The 24,616-nt window shown below is 39.1% G+C and overlaps 1 protein-coding gene across 3 annotated transcripts in view; it reads right to left on the bottom strand.

Annotated features, from left to right (window-relative positions):
• ADAM23 (ADAM metallopeptidase domain 23) overlaps positions 1-23,062 on the bottom strand; it is a 79,597-nt gene extending 56,535 nt beyond the window's left edge. For all 3 annotated transcript variants that reach the window (XM_054210221.1, XM_054210222.1, XM_054210223.1), the window contains exons 1-3: positions 22,906-23,062; positions 21,555-21,781; positions 9,646-9,722 (exon numbers count right to left, since the gene is read on the bottom strand). In XM_054210221.1, the coding sequence (XP_054066196.1) occupies positions 9,646-9,722; positions 21,555-21,781; positions 22,906-23,062 (461 nt within the window). The remainder of the gene's footprint in view (positions 1-9,645; positions 9,723-21,554; positions 21,782-22,905) is intronic.
• Between the last annotated feature and the right edge of the window lie 1,554 nt (positions 23,063-24,616).

The following is a 24,616-nucleotide window of genomic DNA, read 5'->3' as shown; positions in this document are numbered from 1 at the left end:
TCGACACTGGACTGTATTTTGTCACCTTTCAGTTGATCCATTTACATTTTCATTGAGCAGAAATGCATCCAGTACAGCAAATATGATTTACAATATTATGAACACCAGAAACAGTGCAAGCTTTAATTGAAACAATTGTGTAAGTCACGATGGCATCAGACAAAAGCATATTTAGGCTAGTGACACATTAGTATGACGCCTTACAATGAACAAATCAAATTGCAACATGCCGAATGAACTCATGAAAAAAAAATAATTTTAGTCTGCTGTGTCCTTTCCTATAGGACCCTGCCTAGTTTATCATTGGTAACCGTTTTTATTAAGCTGTCCTGCACCACCAGCTCTTCTATTTGAGTTACACTGAGAGATGCAGCAGGGATATGCCTGGGGATATGCCATTCCCAGCAGCTGCTGCCTTTGAAGACACAGGCCAGCTGTTAAAGCAAGCAGCAGATGCTTTCTGAAGAACTCACATCTACTTCCGTGGCACATATTTCACTGCTGCTGTTTTCATTAGCAGGAGAACTGCAGTGTGAGAAGTGGCTTACCGCAGCTGGCACCTAGCTACCCTGATGAAAAGAATTGATTCGCGTAGGTAAAGGCTATGAAATGACTAAAAGATATCTCGTACACAAGTAATCAAGTTAGCTTCCAGGAACCTTGGACACAGCCTGCAGAAAATTGGACTACCAATTTATTATTATTTTTTAATAATTTATTATTAATTTTTAAGTATTCTGGAATGATTCAAGCTCAGTACCAGTGTCTGGGCAACCTAGTTTAGTGGAATTACTTAACAGAATACCCATCAGATGTTTTTGTCCATTTGACAGACACAGTTTAGTAGCACATAAAGATGTGAAAAACAAATTAAGACCTTGCTACAGCATTTTGTCAGATCATCAAGACACTGCCATTTAATGAAAAGGCCATCTATAACCTTGTTTCTATTACCAGTTTCAATTATATCCACAAGCTTTGTTGAATCGACTGTTCTTACTGGAATTTATTATTAAGTTTCTAGCATGTATTTACAGTAGTCTTTACTTGGCTGTTGTCTTTGAAGCTGCTCTGACAAGAGTGTCTCCAAGGAATACATATACTGCAAACATTCAGCAAGGTTTCACTACTTTTTCTTATATTATCTTGAATGAGCTTAAAAATTCAAACGTGATACTGTGGATCAAGCATCTGTGTTTCCAAGCAATTAAAAGAAACAACTGATGATGCAGATATATAGGACAACTTTTTCTTAACTATGGAATCAAAGAAAGTCCCCGCTCACTTCCGCTATTGTTACCATAATGATTCTATAACAGTAAACAGTATGCTTATTTAAAAATCACTTCTTGCATAGTCTTGCTCATTGTTCGTTTTTGTTTGGCTTGTCTTTCAGGTAGAGAAAAGGATGACCTGAAAACAAATTTATTAAACTGAAATTATGTAGATAATGTTTTAGGTATTTTTAAGAGGTCCTCAAATGGGGAAAGATCTCCAGAAAAGACTGACAGGAAAGCATGTTCTGAAGTCATATAGAATGGTGCAGAAAATGCTCCAGATTCTTTTCTGGATCAGTCTGCCTTCCTCAGTGCAAGAAACCCTGAGTCAGTTCAAGGGAGTTCACACAACAAATTCTTCATGATCTTTTCTCTAGTTAAGTCCTGAAGTCCTCCATCTGAGAACGCAGCATGCTATATTTTAATGGGTACTTCAGCAGGCATTTTTAAAGTAGGAACTTGAAGCATTCTCCAGAATATTAAGAACATTATGTTGCTCAGTTTCTGCTATATTTTCTATTTTCCTTTACCATAGCACTGAAGATGATACCACTTTAAAAAGTGCTATGTAAAAGGATATGAAGAAATGAACAGCTAGACAATATTACAGAAGACATGAGTACTGTGTCATGGAAAATACCTCAATGTAATTTGCTATGACAGAACTTTCCTAGAAGAGCAACTGACAAAATAAGGATTTCATTTAAAGAACTGTTCAAGTTCATTCAGTACTGCATTTTAATTGATCCCTTTCTTTCATGACCAGCTTGGAAAACAGACAGTTTTGAATTATCAATAAGAATTTTATTAACATGTAATGTAACGTTGAGGGTTGCCATCTGTCTTTGCCAGAATGGTCTCATTCAAGGGTAATCATATCTGCCAGAGCTTCCTTCACTTAAAGCAAGGGGTTTTTTTATATACAAAAGAAACGTTGGTTTCTTCTCAAAGAATTCACGAATGCTCCACATGTTCTGATACTCTGTATCTAATGAATTAACGGCCCAATTCAAACCAACTCTTACTATGAAGACAAAATCCAACCAAATGCAGGTGTGGCTTTTTAAAGTTATTTTATTTTCCTTCTCATACTAAAACTAGTGAAATTGGTTTGTTTATAATTACAGAGAGCTGACTTGACCACCTTCAGATTAGATTAACAACTATAGCAGAATCAGAGATACATTTTTGTTACTCCAGCAAACTAAAAGTTTATTTTGCTTCCCTTAATCCATGCTTCCATGCTGAACTACATTGCACAATTTTAGCTTTGTCATTGAATCGAGTTAAACTCAGTGCTATAGACTCTTAGGAGCTAGTTTGATGAACTTAATTAATCATATGTGAAGTATACACAGGCTTTATACTAGCTCCAAATGCAAATATTTCAGCCTGACTGTAACAGAATCTGAGATCCCAGTAATTCACTTCAGCATAAAGATCTCACTATTGACAAGACTGGACCATCTCAGAAACAGGCCGAAAAATCTACTAGATTCAAAAGATAACAGCTCTTTACCACTGACACATTACAGTGGCTACATGTGAGCAAAGAGTACGAACATAACCTAGGAACAGATGCATCAAGTCAGACAACTCTTAGTATGTTGTTTGACTGCAAATACACATGTAGGAATTTTTCAGGGAGTTTTCACAGCACCCAGTGATCTGTGACACCAGAATTTCATAAACCAGAGTTAGTATAATTGTTTTCAATGGCCCTCAGATTTCTTTTCTGTAAGGTCTTCCAATCCTTAAACTCCTGTAATTAGTTTAATATGCACAATATCCTGTGACAAGATTTGCATTTTAATTTTTTGGTGAGAAGCACCTCCTTTCAGACCTCCACCTTTATGCGGTATCTGTAATTGTTACATGCAAGGAGGCAATAAACATCCTCATCCTGCCACGCAGAATTTTATAGCACTGCCATATGACCCCAGATGTGTATTCACCATGCCCTGAGCTTGCTGTCCCTAGCCATTCACCAAACCAACGGCTGTGGTCGCATCTCAGTTGACAGGCATTCTAAACCCTGTTCAGAAGGGTGTGAGATTAACACTTAATTAAACCCGGGATGAGGAGTACACAGAATAAAGTCTTTTCAGTCCACAAGCAAGTGATCTCACAAGAGGGCTAACGTTCACAACACCAATGGCTACATTTTAAAAGACAAACAGCATGTTCTCTCAGGGTTTTGAGTTTGTGTTGGGTTTGGTGTTGGGGGGGGGCTGGGGTGATTTTTTGTGTTTTGGTTTTTTTGGGGGGTTTTTGGGTTTTTTTGTTTTTTTACAAATTCTTTAAGATGCGTCTTCACATAAGCTCACAGATCCCATGCAGCAATATACTTCCCAAGACCTCTTACATCAGCACACACACAAAAAAAAAAAAGGCCAAAAAAAAAAAAAAGGCCAAAAAAAAAAAAAAGGCCAAAAAAAAAAAAAAGGCCAAAAAAAAAAAAAAGGCCAAAAAAAAAAAAAAGGCCAAAAAAAAAAAAAAGGCCAAAAAAAAAAAAAAGGCCAAAAAAAAAAAAAAGGCCAAAAAAAAAAAAAAGGCCAAAAAAAAAAAAAAGCCAAAAAAAAAAAAAAAGGCCAAAAAAAAAAAAAAAGGCCAAAAAAAAAAAAGGGCCAAAAAAACCCCTGAATGAGTAAAACACTAGACAGTGCATATTATTGAGCGTGCAAATGTGCATACACATAATAATACAAAATACACATTTTTATCATAATCCTAGTAACCTAGTGATGGGAAAAAATACCTGAAGAGAATTGTACGAAACACGTCAAATTACAGAAACAAAATATTAAGAGAAGACCGAGTAACTGAAATATTACTTATAATTAATGCTTCTAATTTACAGCTGAACACAGTAATTGAGTGAGCTTCTTCAACCATCAGGTTTTTATAATTAAAAAAAAAGAAAACAAGAAAGCTTTTTTCACACATTAATATGTGTGAAAACGTGCAGAGGTTTTTAGAATCTGTCTCTTAAGTCTTTTTGCAAGTGAAATGTCCACTGAAACAAACGATAATTTTTAATAGATCGCGTCCAGTTCTGAGAGTGGCAAATGAGGCAGTACAGCTCTGTTATCTACCACTGAGACGCTCAAGACTGCACTTACTCACACGAGTACACACACATTGTTGTAAAATGCTAACACTGAGTTCTTTGCAACTCATCTGTAACAAATTTTAAAAAGCTGACTAGACTTAAACTTGACACAGTAATATCACATTTAATTACACAGCCTGTGTATCTTACACGATCTATTCAGTACCCTAAATGTTTAAGCTTTTATTTAAGAAAATGTTATAAATATTTGAAGTTCCCTTCTAGAAAACTGGGACTAGTTTTCCCATTTCCATTAAAAAAGAATTTTGAGAAAAAACAAGAATTAGACAGATTCTCAAATAATCCAGTTACTGCCCTACTGTTTTTTAAATTATGCTAACAATGTAATCTCCTCTGGGACTAGTTTCAAATTAAATTCAGCCCTACAGAAACATACACCACAAAGACTACAGAACAATTATAAGTTTTAAACTGATGGATAAAATCGGCTGTAATGTGTTGGCTGTAATGCTGCACTTCACATAAGAGACTCACTGCTCGCAAGAGTCATCATGTTTTAATATCTCAAATATTTAAGTCATGTTACAGCCAAATGTGGAAAAGTGGTAGGGTGTTTGTTTGTTTGTTTTTTAGTTCATGTAAAAGTTGCTAGATTTTGGCATGATATGCCAAAATGATCTCTTCATCGAAAAGAAAATCCATTTTCCTGGAAACAGATTTTCCTGGAAAGGTGGACTTCTACAGGGAAAAGAAATAAAAAGATGAAAAATACAGGCTGGTTTTGGTGACATTTTTCCCTCCCCTTCCCCCAAAATCCTATATTTTGAGGGAAGTTTTCAGTAGGAAGGGAGATAAGTTTTTGTCTCTGTTTTTTACCTTCCATTTCTGTCCAGCTCGGGTACCTAATTCCCCATTCCATGTATGTGCCCCCCAGCCACCACAGTACCAGTGGGGGAAGGCTCTAGCACGGCCCCAGCCCCAGTTCTGGAAGAGATCCCTTTATTCAGAGACTGGTGCTAGACCATCAGCTGAAAATTGCCAGACAATATAGCCAACTACCCTCATCACTAAAAAACCAGCAAGTAGACATTTTTAATTCCCTGCTTTTGGCAGTACTGCTCTTTAATGTGTTTTAGTACTACACCAGAACATAAAGACTGCTAGCTTTAAACAGGACATAAGAGTTACCTGAAGTAACACTTGTCCTTCAACAGAAAAACAGCAGCTTAAAAGCCTTTTATATGCTGGTGGAAAAGAGATCATTAAAAAGTAATTTGGTAGCACCTCAGACGTTTATGTATATATTACATAAATGAAAAAATAAGAAGTTGTTCAGATACATTAGGATTATTACTCAAATACATTGTTACAACAAATGAACTGGCAGTATTGTTTGAAGACAAAAATACAAGTTTACTGAAAGTAATGAACACTTTTCAAGGCTCTTTATATAAAAATTGGGTTTTAAGAAAATGCTACATGTTACTTGTTGCATAAGGAATTTATTGAGTTGGGCAGACAATCATATCTGAACTATAAAAAGTTGAACTTCTCAAATGGGATTAATCGTTACCCCTAAAACCCTATAATCTTTCATTTTTGTATTAAGAGCATTAACTGAAAACGTTATTTAATCCATTACAGATTAGAAAAAGTATTACTTTTTGCATCAAATTATTTCCATAATCCACATATCTGCAATTATTATGCATTGTCATCAATGACAACACACTGACAGCCTGAAATTGGTCAAACGTTTAAGTGTAAGGAGGGGCAAGATGTCTGAAACTTCAGAGCAGCCCACCTTGTTAAAGAGTTCAAAACTAATCTTTTTTCCTGAATCATAGTGTCAGAAAAAAATGCCAACAATGACTTTTAGGACAACAAATTGTTGTCCTAAACATTCATCTGTTTTAACACTGGTAGCTTTGTGCAACTGAAAAGTTATTACCCATTCGAACTCCATACGAATCTTACATTTCAATTTCTCTGCACACTGAATTCAAGAGGTTTGATGGGCTTGTATTTCCTTCAAGCTGTTTGCGCTGTTGCGCTATAGCAAGATAGAAAACATCAAGTAAAAATGTACAGTAAAATGCTCCAGAAACTTTCAAATTGCCACCTGCTTTTTTTTACAAAATCTTGACAGTTATTAATGCAAGTGAATATCCAATTTTCTTCATGTCCTGCATACAATACTTGCTGTGAAAAAAAGGGCAACTGGAACATAGAAGGTAGGCGACGACACAGATTCTAACAAGGTAAAGACAACTTAAAACTTGAACCTGTGTGTAGGCAACAACTATCCTCTGATTTTAGTTTCATATATGCAAAGAACTTTCATAAAAAAGGCAGGGACAAAACCAGAATACACAGAATAAACACACAGAGTAGGTGACATTAACTCACCTTAGAGAAACTGATACAAACATACATTCAACATACTCAAGGGTATTCCAAATTCTGAATACGTATTCTACATGCAACTGGATTATTTTGGCCAATAGCACATTAACAGCTGAAGTCTGTGGCCCTGTTGTTCTGCCTTTCCTTCTGACTAGACATTAGTAATACCAGTATGCCCACAACAATTCATTGTAATCCAACATAGTAGCAAAAGGCAGCGTTTTGCTGAACGCATTAATATAACTGAGACACAAGAATGGGTCTTTTTCCAATCATTGTCTATGGGTATTTACAATTTATGATGTTACAAGTTTCATGACTTGTGGTTTTAGAATCATAGAATCTTCATGGTTGGAAAGGACCTTTGAGATCACTGAGTCCAACCATACACACACAAAAAAAACCCCAAACCCCTACAATTTCTGCCACTAGAGCATGCCCTGAAGTGCCAAATCTAGACATTTCTTAAATACCTCTAAGGATGGTAACTCAACCACCTTCCTGGGTGGGCTGTTCCAGTGCCTGACCACTCTTTCAGTAAAGTAATTCTTCCTAATATCTTATCTAAACCTCCCCTGCCGCAACTTCAGACCATTTCCTCGGGTCCTGTCATTATTCACCTGGGAGAAGAGGCCAACACCCACCTCTCTACACCCTCCTTTCAGGTAGTTGTAGAGGGCAATGAGGTCTCCCCTCAGCCTCCTCCAAGCTAAACATGCCCAGCTCCTGAAGCCTCTCCTCATATGACCTGGTCTCCAGACCCCTCATCAGCCTGGTAGCTCTCCTTATGTCAGGTCAAAAAGTAGGACAGGTTTTTGAAGTCATTATTTTCTGCAGCAGAACCAGCTAGAGAGTCAAATGTTTGAGAGTCGAAAACTACTTAGGAAGCTAGGAGAAGACCTAATGTATAAAGAGGCAAATGGCAGGGATACCAAGTAAGGCACCTGAACACCCTGCACTTTACATATAGCCAGTCAGAAAATTCTTGATAGCCCAAGAACAGAACTTCTTTGCATAAGGTGCACAGCAAGTGATCTCCCTTTCTCTTTTTGAAGGGAAAGACACTGCATTTCTTGATTGCTGATAAAGCAACCATAGTTGGAGAAAATATGTACATTTACTTTCTTTATGGACCATTTGTTGTTATAAATAAGCAAGGACAAACAGCAGGGCTGGACTGCTGTTGGGTGCACTGCAAGGATATGGGGAATGTAAGGCTATCGGGTTTGTGATGGTATTTGGTTAACAGCCATTCAGCATAAGGAAAAGCAACCAACACACAGACACACAAACCCTAATGAACAGAAGATAAGCCTCCTGGTCTTTGTTATTATCTGTTAGGTCACTGACTGACAGGCCATGTAAGGAGTCACTCAGGCACGGCCTTGAAGAGGTTCAACCAGAACTTTAGAACAGATAAGAAGTGGTAAACAATGTCATCATGGGTCTCCTGGGAAAGAATAAACTTATTACAGGATGTAGGGGCTTGCAGAAATGTGCAAACATTGGGATGCTCAGGGGAAATGCCAAAGGTAGGGAAGGTGAATCAGGACGGAACGAACAGGGGGGAAAACGGAGAGGTAGTGGCATAAAAAAAAAAAAAAGAGTCATTAGTGTAAGCTGCAAGTCAGTAGGGTTTGTTTGGTCCAGCCCCCCACCTTATCACTGCAGTTTGTCCTATGTTTTTATTGAGTCTTACTTGTAGTATTTTCTATGTGACTTTGCTCTCTATTCTGCATAGGTGTGATGTGCAAGTAAACTTCAGAGTCAGTCAACAACTATAGGAGATCTGTATCCGGGAAGACCTACGGTCTAAGCCAAGTAAGAGACCTCAGACCTAGATGTGAATGTTTGCTGATCTTAAAGCCTGTGTTAACATTTGAGTCTGAGAATTTGGGCGTGCATGTGAATCAGAAGAGGGCTGGTGCATGTGTTTCACTAGCAAACTTCCAATTCCCATCAGCTGGAGAAGAACTTTATCAGGCTGTTTGTATTCTTGTTTACTTCAGTGCTGTTTGCGATTATCTGTGGTGCCAGTAAAGGCAATGTTTTTCCTTTGTGATGGTCTGTGTGACCAGCCATATCCTATGTATAGTGCCATCTTGGGATTGTGTGCTCAGTCTCGCTACTGGCTGGATATGCAAACAGGAACAGCAGCAAGCAGACCAAGAGGAGAAATTCTCTGTAGCTTAAAGGCCATTAGATATAGGTTCCTTTCATAAATGCATTGTGATTATCCCACTGTAATTACTCTGCATACTCATAAAACACCATAGTCTTGCACTGTACACTACACTATAGTTCTTCCAGAGGCTAGAGATCACCCAGTTATCTTCAAGCCTTCTTTCTCCTTCCATTGTGTGCTATTCCCGGCCTTTGTACTAACTCATCTTTTGCCAGCCACTGAAGCCCGTGTGTCATATTTTAAAAGATGGAACTGCAGGAGCAACCTAACTTCAAAATCATGCATGGATGAAGGAAAATGTTTCCAGTTCATCTTTACTGCAAAACATCTGATAACTAGTAGCCAAACAATTCATACAAGTACTCACAATATTCTTACACACCTAGTTTGGCAACCAAAATAACATCTGCATGACAATTCATCAATAAGTAAAAAAATGCACAAGAAAATCCACACCTTTCAAGCACTACTAAAAAACACTCTATTTATCATGAGCAATAAATTTTAAAAGTATGTATGTTATGGATGTCAGCACGGATAACACTTACCTCACCTAAAAAAAGGCTCAGTGTTATTTTGCATTAATAAACTTGGATAACAGCATATTTTTCTGCAGATCTTGGGATTTCATGTACTCTGACCTTGTACCATAAGTTAGAGAAAATAAGAGCAGGAAAGAAAGAAACCTCAAATTGCGCACTTACTTATTCAGTGTGAGGTCAAGGATGAATTTGGAGCCAAAGGCCTCAATCTGGAAACTTGCCTGGGCCAGATGTACAGCCTGTAAACATGAACACACAGGAGTACTATACAGTTTTGCAGAACATTTCAAGTTGTCAAAAGAATCACTGAACTTCATATGCAACAAATACATGACAAACACCTGTGATAAGCAAAGTTATGGAAAACATGTTTATTTTCATGAATCTCACAGGCATATGAAAAGCTTTGCCCTTGTACCAAATTCTGATTCAAAAAGATTGGCCTTTTTATAGGGTAAAGGAAGAGAGAGAAGCAAATGGTACTTGAAAAGCATGCTTTCAAATGCACACTCATTCCTAACAAGAAAAGAAAAAAGAAAAAAGATTCACATAAATGTCTATATTTTGCCATAACCAGATGGCTATGTAACAAAACTGTAAGTAATGTAGCATACTGTTCTTTTAATAATGTTACTACATTCATTCACTTTAAAAGGCCTGAAATAATTAAAGCATTTGTAATACGCGCCTTCAAATAAGAAAATCATGGCAAAGCTTGCATTATATGTCATAAAAGACTCCTTCAAAGTAATCCCTTCACAATTAAAGGCTTTGTACTTGGCATTGTAGCCAAACCAGTGTACAGAAGACCGATGCTGCTACAACAACAACACAACAACGTTAGCTTGTCTTGCATAGGGAGTTAACTTTAACTTGCAGGACATTCAACATTTGTCAGATGTATAAATTGTATTCTTTATTCTTTTCTATACCATTGTAATCGAAGCCAAAGACACTTAAGACATGCTCACCTGTTTTCTAGAAAAATAAGGAGAAGATAAGAAATGATCCAAGAACTTATTTTTGTGAAGACACTGTTCCAGCAGGATGGAAGAGATTAGATCTGAATTTCATAGAACCTCTTTGCTAATAATATTCTAATTAAATCATGCTTACTTATACACTAATTTGATACAGCATTAATAATTATATAAAGTTGGAATATTATGACTAAGCCCTTTAATCAAAAGACAAAAAAATACCATTTTTTATTAAACTCCACAATCAATCTTCAGGTATGTTACAAAAACTATATAAAATTCTAGGTAGTTTATGACATAACCTAAATAATATGAAGGTTAGCTTTTATGGCCCACAAGGCCTACACTTTTTTTCCCCTTTAGAAATTTTTCCACAAAGGATAAATTCTTTACCTTCCTTTCCATTCCTGCACTACACAGACCAGCACTGATTTTCATCTCTCAGCAAAGGTATCCATCATTTTTCATAAACCCCTGCAATATAATTTTAAAAAACTATTTCTAAAAGTTGCTATAGTGACTAAAATCAGCTGTGATGTTTCCTGTGTTAGTTTATCATTCTTTTCCCCAGAATTATCATTTCCCTTTCAACAGGGTCACAGAGCTTTGTTGTCAATATTCTTTTTAAAAAGCATGTAGTTGTAAAATATTCCAAAAAGTTTTAATATCATTAATCAACCTCCTACCTAAAGCCTGTTTTTTGTTTATCAAAAAAATACAATAACTTTAAACAAGAATTTTAAAAATAATATTACTAGGTGCTATCTAAAATAATATGGAAGCAAACCAGTATCAAGCTTTCTCTCTGTTCCATTTCTTGGTAAATGAATATTAATAGTTGTCTCACCAGTTCACCGAGATAACACTGGCCTGGCAAACTGAGTTTACAGCTGCTCTGAATCACCAGAGTGAAACAGCTTAAGTATAAAGACAAACAGGTGACTTGACAGAGAGAATCTGCATCAGGACAGAATCTGCATCAAGAGAGAATCTTAGAGAATCTGCAAGGATGAAAGTTAGAATATATATATTTTTTTAAAAAAAGCATTGAATCTCAATTTAAGTGCATGCCTAGTAGGAGGGGCTTTTCAGCCCCTGCTCCACTTTTTTTGCACTGTGAAGAAAAAGTGTCACAAGGAGTTTTTCAAGCACTTGTTCATGACAAAAACCTAATTGTTTTGAACAATTATTAATTTAATTAAAAAAAAAGAAAATTTATTGCAAGAAAACGGTTGCAATTATTTTTATCCCTTAAAGATTCCACTTAGAGTTACAAGAGCTACTGCTTTGAGTCTCCATTACATGTAACATTTACTTAAAATTATGTCTCTTCATGTATATGCCACAAACAAGACTTCAATATTAACTATCTGGAAGTTTAAAAGAGCATGTACTGTTCCATTAAGATCATTCTGAAACATGAGAAATGAGAACTACAGAATCTCAAAGTACCTAGTTTTATCATCCTTTTTTAATATATATAAAAATTATTTTTTTATATGTATGTATCTGTTTGGAAGTTTTTCAAAGTACCTCCTGCTTGAAGATAAACATGGTAATTTTGAGTATATTGCATTTTTACATACAAACCATGAAGACTAAGTCTTCCCTTTAAGATAAGATTATCATTTACAGATCTATGACGTAACATTCCTGACACATGTAACTTGGCAAAAAGTGACCATGCAATCAGGATTTACTCAGCGTAGCATATCATTAATGATGTTTACAAGTCATTTAAGAAAAAATACTAACTACTGCTGATCCCAAATGCTATACTTAGCCAAGCTGAACAAAAAAGTAACATCAAACATGACTTTTTCAGGGTTAGTTTAGAAATAAAAATACACTCTTTCTTTTCAGTTTGGTAACTGCAGCATTGCTTTCACTTCTCCTAACATACTATACATTACTTAAAATGCATATTATTTGAAACACTTTTTAGAATAAGAGCAGCATCAACGCTAAATAATCACCTGCAAGAGAGAAATACCCAAGTATTTTGTTTCCCACTTTAAATTATTTTTTTTTTCCATTTTTGTCAGTACAGTTGTTCTTACTGCCAATTCCAAACCAACTAAGTAAGTCAAACTCTTGAATGTCTTTCCTTTCAAGAAGATTCAAGCTACTTAACTGATTAAGAAAATGCTTAAGCGTGGAGGATGACATACCACCTTGAATAACAAAACATATTTCAAAAGCAATGCTGGTGTACTGAAACATGCAAAAATCCTGAATCTTCAGCATAAGACATCACAGATACTAAAAATGAATGTGTATAAAAAAAACGTGGATAAGGTTCGGAACTTCCATCAAGGGCTACTAAATCCAAAAGACAAGTTCTGGTTCCCAGAGATCCTGAGACACAAATTGCTGGAGTCTGTGAGACCAGGCTAGGAAGTAGCACCCCATGACTGTTATGCTCCTATATCCATCCCTAGGCATCTGCTACTGATTGCTCTCAGGGACAGCTAAATGGACGTTCTAGTCTGATCTGCTATAGCTCTTCTTTTGTCCAATCAAGCCCATTCAATGATAAACGTATATCATCCTTTAAGTTTCTAAGCCATCAACCATGTATTCTTTATCTTTCTGCAATTTAAAATTATTTAAATTAACTTGCATTCTCAGTCTACAATATCATATAAAAAGTTAATCTTGTAGGATTAGATATAATATCATTGCTATTTCTGAAAACAATTCCTTCTGTATATAAAAACACCACTTGCTATTGATTACTATGCCTCACTTAACAGGTGTAGCCCATACACAAAAGCAAATGCTGCAAAGCAGCTGACACTAGTTTGCTACCCTGCAGTAGAGTGTGTTCTCCACCAGACTCAGCTCAAACCATTGGTTACAAAAAGAACACTGGATTTTTAAATCTGTGCAGTTTAGCAAAAACACTGTTTTGAATTCAGGTGAATGTGATACACCACTGCTGCAGCAAAATACAGATTTTGTTAAGCCAGTTTAACAATAAATAACCACCAGTGAAAGCCATAAACCAGAAATTAGGTGAAGGTAACAGGACTAAAGTATTTAATCCCCAAACTGATATTTTTCCTGCAACAAGTTAGCACAGAAAGCTACCAGTGAGCTATCACCAGGTGTTTTAACTGTTAAAAGCATCAGGTACCACCATGATTGGGAGGAAGTATTTCAGAAAAGCATCTGTGGAATTCTGTTATACAGCTTATCATTTCACAGTATTCTCTTAACAGCTACTGTGTAATACAATGCCTGCAGTATAATATGAAATACGGTGTTCTTCTTATTGGCATAGAAATAAAAATTCAAGCAAGAATATAATGTAGCTTAGCATGTATTTTGAAGAATATATATGGGCTAGATATCTTACCATGTCTTTTCACAGGAAAAATATTAAACATGACTTCTCCTACGACTTGCATACCTGCATATGTTCGCATCTGCACAAGTATTCTTTACTTACATAAACAGGAGACTAAGTTCCTTTGAACATGTTTGTTTATAATTTTAAAACCTCCGCAGAGGTTCCCGCTTTGACAGCTATAAGCTACTCCATTGGCAAAGCTGCAAAATTACATAAAGTTTTTTCTGCAGCAAAGAGTTACTGATGATATACAGAGGGGCAGGCTGAAGGGAGAGTCCGAGTATTTAAAATTTTTCCTGTCCACAAACCCAAATTTTAGAGAGGAAAAAAAAAGTCTTTTTTCACTGTTCCGGAAGCTCAGATTACTAGCATAGTCACTGTAATAAGAGATTCTTCATAGTTGGGGATATTGCAGTATCTGCTTGTGCAAAACATTAGTTCTCAGGTTTTTTTTCCAAGCTAAAAATCCATACACATAAAGAACTCCAGTTTCTTTCAAATTAGTTATTAGCTTACTGTAAGTTTCAAGACAAAAATGGACCAGAAGGCTGTAACTGGAATCTCAGTTCTATTGATCCATGTCACAACTTGAACATTTTCATTATTGTGCTTGGGCACCATTTTTCCATAATTCATTTTTTCAAGACTTTCAGGAATTTTACAGCCATCATCACCAAAAGTAAAGTATTATATTGGTTTTACTTTCTTCACAATAAAACTATGCCAAATGCATTAATGTGTTATCACTTCAAAAATACTAAGTTCTGTCACAAGTCTTTAAACAAAAGTAACAGCATTATTTAACCGACTGATAGTTACTATGGGTCTTTTGCTATATTCAGACAGATATGATCTCCAAATTACAAGCTCATTGCTTTTAGAAATCTATTTTTGCATATAGTTCTGCTGACTAAAATAATGGCCAAAAGCTGCATCTCTCATTTCAGTAGCTGAGCAAGGGGTTTCATCACTCCCATTTTGGAATTAGAAACTTAAGTCCCATTTAGATGGATTTTACACCATTAAAACATTTTTTTGATCTAGACCTCCATTCTGATAATAGTACAATTTTTGTCACAAATCCATGTGACTTCAAATATATTAGTTCCTTACTCTTCTTTGCCTATCCTCAGATTTCATACAGAAGCCATCCTTCTTTAGTGTTTGAAAAACATCTCCTATGTGGCATACATACCGAGATAACCTTTCACTATTCATTGGAAATTGTAGAATAATTTGGGTTAGAAGAGACCTTTAAGGGTCATCTAGTCCAATCCCCCTGCAATGAGCAGGGACATCTTCAACTAGATCAGGTTGCTCAGAGCTCCATCCAACCTGACCTTGAATGTTGCCAGGGATGGGGCGTCTACCGCCTCCCTGGGCAACATGTTCCAGTGTTTTTCACTACACCCATTGTAAAAAATTCTTCCTTTTACTTAGTCTAAATCTACCCTCTTTTAGCTTAAAACCATTACCCCTTGTCCCATCCCAACAGGCCCTGCTAAAAAGTCTGTCCCCATATTTCTTATAAAGCCCCCTTTAAGTACTGAAAGGCCGCAATAAGGTCTCCTTGAAGCCTTCTCTTCTCCAGGCTGAACAACCCCAACCCTCTCAGCCTGTCCTCGCAGGAGAGGTGCTCCAGCCCTCTGATTACTTTTGCGGCCCTCCTCTGAGCCCGCTCCAACAGGTCCGTGTCTATCCTGTGCTGAGGACTCCAGAGCTGGATGCAGTACTCCAGGCAGAATCCCACCAGAGCAGAGTAGTGGGCAGAATCACCTCTCTCGACCTGCTGGACACGCTTCTTTTGATGCGGCACAGGACATGGCTGGCCTTCTGGGCTGCAGGCACACACTGTTGGCTCATGTCCACCTTTTCATCCACCAGTACCCCCAAGCCCTTCTTGGCAGGGCCGCTCTCAATCCCTTCATTCCCCAGCCTGTACTGATACCGGGGGTTGCCCCGACCCAGGTGCAGGATGCTGTACTTGGCCTTCTTGAACCTCATGAAGTTCACACAGGCCCACTTCTCCAGCCTGTCCAGGTCCCTCTAGATGGCATCCCAGCCCTCAGGTGTGTCAACTGCACCACTTAGCTTGGTGTCATCTGCAAACTTGCTGAGGGTGCACTTTATCCCACTGTCTATGTCATTGATGAAGATTAATTAAAGAGTACTGGTCCCAACATAGACCTCTGAGGCGCGCCACTTGTCACCTGTCTCAAGTGGCTCTGGACATCGAGCCACTAACCACTACATTCTGGATGGAACTATCCAACCAATTTCTCATCCACTGAACAGTCCACCCATCAAATCCATCTCTCTCCAATTTAGAGAGAAGGATGTTGAGGGGGAACATGTCAAAGGCCTTACAGGAGTCCAGATAAACAACATCTGTAGCTCTTCCCTTGTCCACTGATGTACTCACTCCATCACAGAAGGCCACAAGGTTGGTCAGGCAGGACATGCCCATGGTGAAGCCATGCTGGCTGTCTCAAATCACCTCCCTGTCCTCCATGTGCCTTAGCGTAGCTTCTAGGAGGATCAGTTCCATGATCTTCCCAGGCACAGAGTAGAGGCTGACGGGTCAGTAGTTCCCAGAGTCCTCCTTTCTAGTCTTTTTAAAAGCATTTCATACTGAAACAGCATACATAAAAGTCACAGCAGCATAAGTAAGAACTCATGCTTAAAACACGCAGGATTTCAGAAAAGTTCCTGTTGATGATTTGTTTCTGATCTTTAATGAGTAACAACAGAGAGGTTACTTTGACACACTTGAACCTCAAGCCTCGAAGACTGTTCTATGAAAGAATCGTTGTCAGGATGTGAACAAAGGCTCAGGCCTACCTCTAAAAGCAATCCTACTGTTGCTCTTTTAACCCCAGGGGCCAGAAATCACCGTTCTCTCCCAACATGACAACACTTAGATTCCTGACTGTAGTGACACTGTCCTCTAAAATTATATCCCTCTCGGGTTTTGTTCATAAAGCTCTACGAAGTAGTGCGTCCACGTCTTGGACCACTTTCCTGCAGTACCCATCTTCCCACAAATGCTAGAAAACCTATAAACTTCATTTTTTTTAATTTCAGAACACGGCTTAAGAAGTGCAAGTGTTGCACTACCTAACACTTAGGAACTGAAACCTTTTATAGGTTATCACTTGAAGCCCATGAAAGGACCCAGAAACATATTTTTTTAAAAAAGGATTTTAAAAGTTTTAGAAATATCATGACTCACATTTCAGCTAGGAAACCAAGATGTAGATCTGCTTGAGGAGAAGCTGACATAAGGAAAATGGCCTTCTAAGCCCAGAAACCAAAGAAGATAGGAAGACCAATTTCAGCCCTCCTGTTAGTAACTACTGAAGACGCTGAATCCAGATAAGCCTTTTGCATTAATATAAACTCAATATAGAATAGAAAAAAAAGAGACAAAAGTACACAAAATCATCAATTTGCAAGCAGTGTAAACTGAAGCAGCTGAGCCAGCTGAAATACTACAAAGTCTCCAACAGTCTTAAATTTATACACATAAGCCACATGAAGTTCATTCATTATTTTGATCCATTTTCATTACATGGGGATTAAAAGTGAAGACCTAGCCTAAAACAGGCAAGGAAAGGGAAGACAATAATTAATACATAGGATTTTTATCTGGATTTTAGTAAGAATTCAGATGATGCCTCCCCTTGAGAGATTGTTAACCATGATCTTTCATCTTTTACAAAACAGGCCCACTTTTTCTTCAATACTGCCTCCTTTGCTGTGATACAGTTGTTTTCCTGTCATATTAAGGATGCTTTCCCTCTCAAATTTTGTACACTACGTACCAAAATTGCATAAAGGACTGAGACAGCACCGTATCAACATTTGAAGCAGGGCAACACAGCAGAAAACATAACAGTCAGCCTGGCAGGAATATTTCCCTTATTTAAATGGCAAACAGCTGAACTGAGCAGAGGCACCTGGAGTTTTCACTCCAAGAAAAAATTAATTTAATTTTTTTTGGAGGGTGGAACTGTCTTCACGGTCAAAACTACTACCACACTTCTTTTGGGAAAAAAAAAAAAGTCTTTAGGGTCTGCAAAACAGTTTTCTTAACACCTCCCTCCTCCCAAAAATTACACTAACAATTTAGAATTATGCATGAAGACATTGCTTCTTTACAGCTTCTGAGAACTCATGATTCAATGATCTAAAACCAGTTAGAAACTGCCCAGTAGATACAGTTGTCTTTCACGTGCACCTAGTTCAAGCTATTTTCCACTGAAAATTTGGTAAGGTTGCCCTGAGCTGTGTTTCTCTGGCAATCCTATTATCTTGAGATCACATCTTGTGTTGCGAGACTTCTCCCTCTGCTGGACACTATAAGGACTTGCTCCTAGCCTTTTGTGACAAGTAGTGTCCTGTACAGTCTTCCTACTAAGTCCTAAAAACCTTGTATATGCAGTCTGCAAAAATTAATCAAAGCAGTCATCTGGTTCAATAAAGAGATTACCAGTTCATTCAAAATGCTACTTCCATCTGCAGAAGTTTAGAGAGACAGAGCTAAAGAAAACAGATGACTCAGACCTCTTCGGCAAGTTTAAGGATTCTCGTGAGCTTCTTCAGTCTGTTTTTATAAACAGATGCTCATTTTTGAGCATTTCACACTAAAAATAATTTCAGAAGAACTCAAAACCAGCTAGCCTTAATTTGACTGTGAGGAAACAGGTATACAGATTTTAGTCTTCAAGTACTAAGTATTTAAAATAGGCTTTTTTAGAGCACGAAGAAAAAATAGATTATACAGTAGAACTCTGTCCACCTTAGAGATAGACCAGTTCACTTAATCAAAACTATGGTGAACATTCCTTTTCTTTGAACAGTGAGAAAAACCTTCTTAGAAGAATAAGAAGGAACGAGAGAGGTTCTACCAACAATTTAAATCACATACACCCTCCCATTATGATGCCCTTTCACAAAATTCAAAAGGGCATAAAGAGGATCAGTGCTAAGAAAGCAATTAACTGTTTAAATTTTTGGTTCTCTGGTATACTGTTTTTTTTTTCCTCCAGCCCTTCATCTCTACATACATTTCATGAAGAAGGCCGCATAACCTTACTTTTAGGAAGGGACTTAGAAAAATAAAGTGTTTTAAATCATTTTACATAATTATATTTCTCCAGCTTTACCTCTTTCTTCCCACTTGCACACAGTTTTCTCTACTCTTCCCCTCTCCTCAGGGTGACTCAGCATTTCTGAGGTATTCAGGCCTAATGCCACAAACTATCCATATGGCTTATATTCTTCTGGCCACTATAATGAAGTTCCACAGAAAGGGGTCTACTGAATAATATCCATAGCCAGGGAGTATATCCACACCATATGTCTATAAATGGTATATCAAGGCTGACAAGAAAATACAGGTAAAGGATGTTCCAAGAACAGTAAGAAAAAATATGGCATTTTTCTTCCTCAGCTGTGTATGCATATATGGTCATCATATTTTAGTTTACTTTTTTCATATTCTAAAAATCAATCCTAAATATAGATTTATTTTTTATCTAACTATAAAAGCATTTTGGTTATTTCCTTTTATTACCAATATGGGGCACAGCAAAATCTCGCAAGTAGGATTTATTACAATATAGCATTTATTTTAATTCTGGGAAAGGATAAAAGCAAGCACTAAAAAATTCCCTACTGCCCACCCACACCCCCCACCCCAACAAAAAAAAAAAAAAAAAAATCAAAACCCTTGTGTATCTTATGTATCTTTCACAATCCAACTGCATTCTGGTTTCTTTATGGGTTGTTTTCCTAGGCAGACTTCCCCCCTGCAATTATTGCTCTATAGAGTTAATTATAGTGAATGTTAGAACAAAATAACCAAAATATTTGTTATTGTATTATTGGTAAAATAGATGGAAGGGCAAAGAAATTACTTCATGCAAGGAAAGATACAAGATGCAAGTTGGGGGGGAGAGGGTCGAAGCCTTCTATGGTGCTCTGGAAGCAAGACATGCAAAAATCAATCCAGACAAGGAACATAATCAACCCTTTCCTTCAATTAAATGGATCAAAGCAATAAAAGTTTCATGCCAGAAGAATGAAGTCAACATAATGTCACTCCATGAAGCCCCAAGCTTACAGAACCCTTCTGTGGGAAAAACTGCAGCGTGAGCACTCCCTACGCTTAAAAGGGACACGGTGAGTAGAAAGGAGATCCACTTTACACAGTACTCAGCAGCAAGCATACCCAAGGAAATCAATACCAATTTTGTCAGCACGGATTTCTGCAGAGCTTTACCCCAACAGGTAGAGATAAGGTAGGGCATGGGAAGGATACGCAACAGCAGTAATGTTCCTGTGGGAATGCTAGGTAAGTAAAGAGATTGGCAGACATTGTCCTCTGTGGATTCCCACGAAAAAAAATCATGTAGAAACACGGAGGAAGCATTATTCCCAAAGGCAGGTCTGCAAGCACTTTCAAACCCCTTTCTTCCCACGTCCCTCTCCAAAGAGGGGAACATAAAGTCCCTAGTGTTTATTTAAAGAGTGGTCTCATTTTAAAGGGGTATTAGTTCTGAATGTAGCATTATCTTAAGTAGCTCCAGTTTCCAACAACTGAAAAGTTTTTCTATGCCATCCATAACACATTGGTGTATTTAGATGCATCCAAAGGCACATACTGGTGTTCAAGTTTAATAAGCTAGGAAGCAACCTTTCCCCGCATGAAAAGATCAAAACTATACAACTATCTCTTTTTTTTTTTTCCAAAGATTATACGGTGCCTCCATATTAATTCCACATCTAAAATGGCACATAATTAATATCAACAAAAGCACATATGATGCATAATAAATTCACTTTCTAAAATTTCAAAAGAAATGCAATTCAATAGCTAGGAACTGCATTATAGGTAAGTCCTTCAGTAATATCATACACACTGATCTGCTTTGCTGTCTTTCTTCTCTACCATGGCAATATCTTCCTATACAAACCATCTTTACCTTCACTTTACCTTTTTAGCCTGTGGGAAGAAATTAATTTTTTAAATAAAAATTCATAAAAATAGGATGGAATCATTTTAAAAGGTACCTCCTAAGCGGTATAGTTTAGGTTTACTTCTTTACCAAGTTATTTCACAAAACCAAAGGTTGCTCAATCCCGTGCAATTTCAGAAAAAAAAAATGCTATCTGCGTCTATACAAAATTAAATAATAGATGTTGCCATTAAAAATGAAAAATGCAGATACTATTTGACAAAAACTGGTAACACTTCACAGTGGTGTTCACTGGTCATACACTGGCAGGAAACCAATACTGCATTTATTAGGTACACTCAAAGCCAAAGCCAAGTAACTCATGCTGTAAATTCAGAATTATAAAGAAAGTCCCTATGCAGACATTTCTGCAGTCTAGAGCTATTTTAGAAGAAGCATTTTGTTGATAACGATATACCATAAGTCAAGATATCGGAATCTACACTGATCAGACAAGTCAACTTTGCATAATTCCCATTCATTTTATCTCCAGTTCAGATTCCCAACCATCCTGAAATTCAAAATAATTATTTTTAAATTAACACAAGGGAAATTACATTCTTGTTTAATTACATGTCCTCCTTTAATTCCTAGAAAGGGTGGTAAGGACCATCATTAAGCCTTGAAGATCTACAGAATAACATGTTCGAACACAGTTCCACATCACATATTGCCATTCTGATAATTCTGCAGATTAGCCTCTTTTTACCCTACCTTGTCATGTTTCTGCTGGTGCCTTGCCCTAGTATCCAGGATATGGTAAGGGGTTTCAGAGTCTCTGTTGATGTAATAGATTAGTCTTGAAGGCAGTGTGATTTCTTTCTGGATTGCATTGCTGTAGCTGATGTTTTTACTGTTACTGCTTTTGTTCTGTTGAAAGGTATTCTCTACATCTGCCAGTACTCCCTCTATACCGCCTGTCGTTTCATTCCAATGCAGGTCTGAGGAAGAAAGATATGCCAGCCATAAATTAGATGGCAGAATGTGTTTATTTCCATTAAAAAGCTACATATTTAGCTTGCAGTATTCTAATATTTTATTAATCACTCAAGCAAACAAAAAGATAGCTTACTCATTGAGCTAGATCTCATTCATTTTTCACACATAAAATGGTTTCAGAAATAACATTATTTATTTAAATGCATATACATTTTCATACGTAGTCATGGATTATAAATATTTTCATGCCTCTCAGCCTCCAAGAAAAAAAAAAAAAGCACCTCAATGGATATTTAGTTACCCCTACATCCTCTTTGATAGCCAAGTTCTGCTCTACTCAAAGACACACACACAAAAACAAATATACATCTACAAAAAAGCTAAGAACACTCCCCATGTTCCTAAGACAAACTGAATTCAGAGTCCACGCGCATTGAATGCTCATCAATTCCATTTACATAATGGGAAGTTTTCTACCTCTCTAACTTTGAAAAGAGCCCTTTTCTTCAGTGGCATCTTTTCATATGAAATCCTGTACCCTTCCTCATTAAAATTTCAAGATACAGTCAGTCAACAAGCAACGTAACAATAACAGTAACAACACGATGCACAAACCGACTGCATTCAGCATTCCACATGCCATCTCCATGCGAGAGCAAACAAACAAAAGCACACACAAAAAATCCAACCCCAAACAAACAAATTAGCTTCCCAGTCAGAACCCCGTATACACGCATCCTAACACACGCAAAAAACACCTAAGCCTTTTCTTTTTTTTTTTTTTTTTTGCCGCATACCTCACCAGCATACCTCTACGCACCCCATCCTCTCATCTAAAACACTGCAGCACTGGCTTCAGAAGATCAGAGGAGGAAACCTCACGTTCCTCTCTCTTGTGTAAGCAAGCAAACCGAGGAAACATTTTCTGAGCCCCGTTCTCCTACACGCCGAAACAGACACGTACACAAGGCTGAAAGGGGCGGAGGAAGAAATCGTCCGGGGGAAAATGGATGTTACTGGGGTCTGTCACCCCGGGCGGAGACAGGGGGGTCGAGGGGAGGACGGGAACCGAAGAGTAGCAGATGCCTCACGCACACCAACACACCACACGCCCCGCTATACCCACCGGCGGCCGCTGCAGCCGCGCGGGCCCGGGGGCAGGAGGAGCCATGGAGGAGCAGGAGCAGCGAGAAGAGGCGGCCGAGGAGCGGCAGGAGCGCGGGGAGGCGGCGGCCGCCGCCGCAGCGAGGCTGCCGCAGGAAGATGCTGCCGGGCGGCTTCATGGCTCATAGCGCCCCGGGGCGGCGCGGGGGGCGGCCGGCCGGGGGGCAGCGCGGCGCCCTCACCCCGCGGGCCGTGCCCGGGGGTCCGGGGGAGGGGAAGGCGGGGGGCCCGGGCGGGCGGAGGCGGATGGAAGCAGGCGGCTGCCCACAGCGGTACCCGCCCGTCTGGCTCCTCTCGCCACCGTTACGGGAGGCCGTTACCTCAGCGCGAGGGCGGGCGGGCAGGCACCGGCGCGCGCGCACCTTCCTCTTCAACACCGCCCCCCTCCCCCCCCCGCCGCCTCCCAACCGCCAACCCCGCGGCAGGCGCACGCGCGCCGACCCCGTCCCACGGCGGGCGCGCGGGATGGGGCGGGGCCGCGCGGCCGCTGTCCGTTGTGCTGCCGCCGGTGGCGGGGGACCGCGCCACACCCTGGCGGGGCGGGGCGGGGCGCCTTTCCCCCGTGTCGCCCCACGGGTGACGCCGAGCAGCCCCGCGGGTGAGGGCAGGCAGAGCGCGGCCTGAAGAGGAAGCCACGGATTATTCAGGTCCCAGGGGAGCTCGGCATGGGTAAGGCAAAGGAGCCGTTTCACCGCCCGCATTAAAATCACACGAGTCACAGAATGGTCGGGGTTGGAAGGGGCCTCTGGAGATCATCTGGTCCAACGCCCCTGCCAGAGCAGGGTCACCCAGAGCAGGTTGCCCTGGAACATGTCCAGGCACGTTTTGCGTATCTCGAGATGGAGTCTCCACCAACTCTCTGGGCAGCCAGTTCCTGTGCTCTGCCACGCTCAAGGTAAAGAATTTTTTGCTCATGTTCAGACAGAATTTACCGTGTTCCAGCTTGTGTCCATTGCCCCCTTGTCCTGTTGCTGGGCACCACTGAAAAGAGTCTTGCCCCATCCTCTTGACACCTGCCCTTTAGGTATCTATAAGCATTGCTGAGAACCCTCTCAGTCTTCTCTTCTCCAGGCCAAACAGACCCGGGTCTCTCAGCCTTTCCTCATAACAGAGTTAGTTTTGTTCCTATTTCAGGGCCCTGCCAAGGGCCTTCACTGAGACAGCGTCGCACAGATGGACAGGTAAATGATTTCCCGTTTCAGAGCCCTGCTAAGGGCTTTTCACTGAAACAGTTCAACATTTGCCCATTTCAGAGCCCCCGCAAAGGACTTGCACTGAGATAGTTTCACGAAGTTGAGGAGATAAAATGATTTATTGAAGCAACAGATAGAGCAGATTTGGAATTGCCGTTGATAAATTCACTAGCTACAATAGTGATAATATACTATAATAATGCTAGCAAAATAAATGAATAAATGATATCCCGGGTGTTCTTCACCAAGAGGCGAAGGTGCAATGCTTACCAAGAAGGTGTCCCTGTCTTGGTAGAGGAAGAGGAGCACAGCCCATCAGCTGTCTCTCCTAGGTCTCCAGTTTCTTCTCCCTTGGAGAGATCTCTCTCTAATGCTCTCAATATCTCTTACATCCTAACCTTATCTGTTCCCCTCCCTAGGGGAGGGGACATTTTAGCATGATTTGGGTGGAGAGTCGAGTGCTATAGTCATATATCATAG

This window comes from Rissa tridactyla, chromosome 7 (assembly GCF_028500815.1).
Source record: "Rissa tridactyla isolate bRisTri1 chromosome 7, bRisTri1.patW.cur.20221130, whole genome shotgun sequence".
Lineage (NCBI taxonomy): Eukaryota > Metazoa > Chordata > Aves > Charadriiformes > Laridae > Rissa > Rissa tridactyla.
The sequence above is the reverse complement of the archived record's forward strand: the minus strand, read 5'-3'. Positions and strand labels throughout refer to the sequence as shown.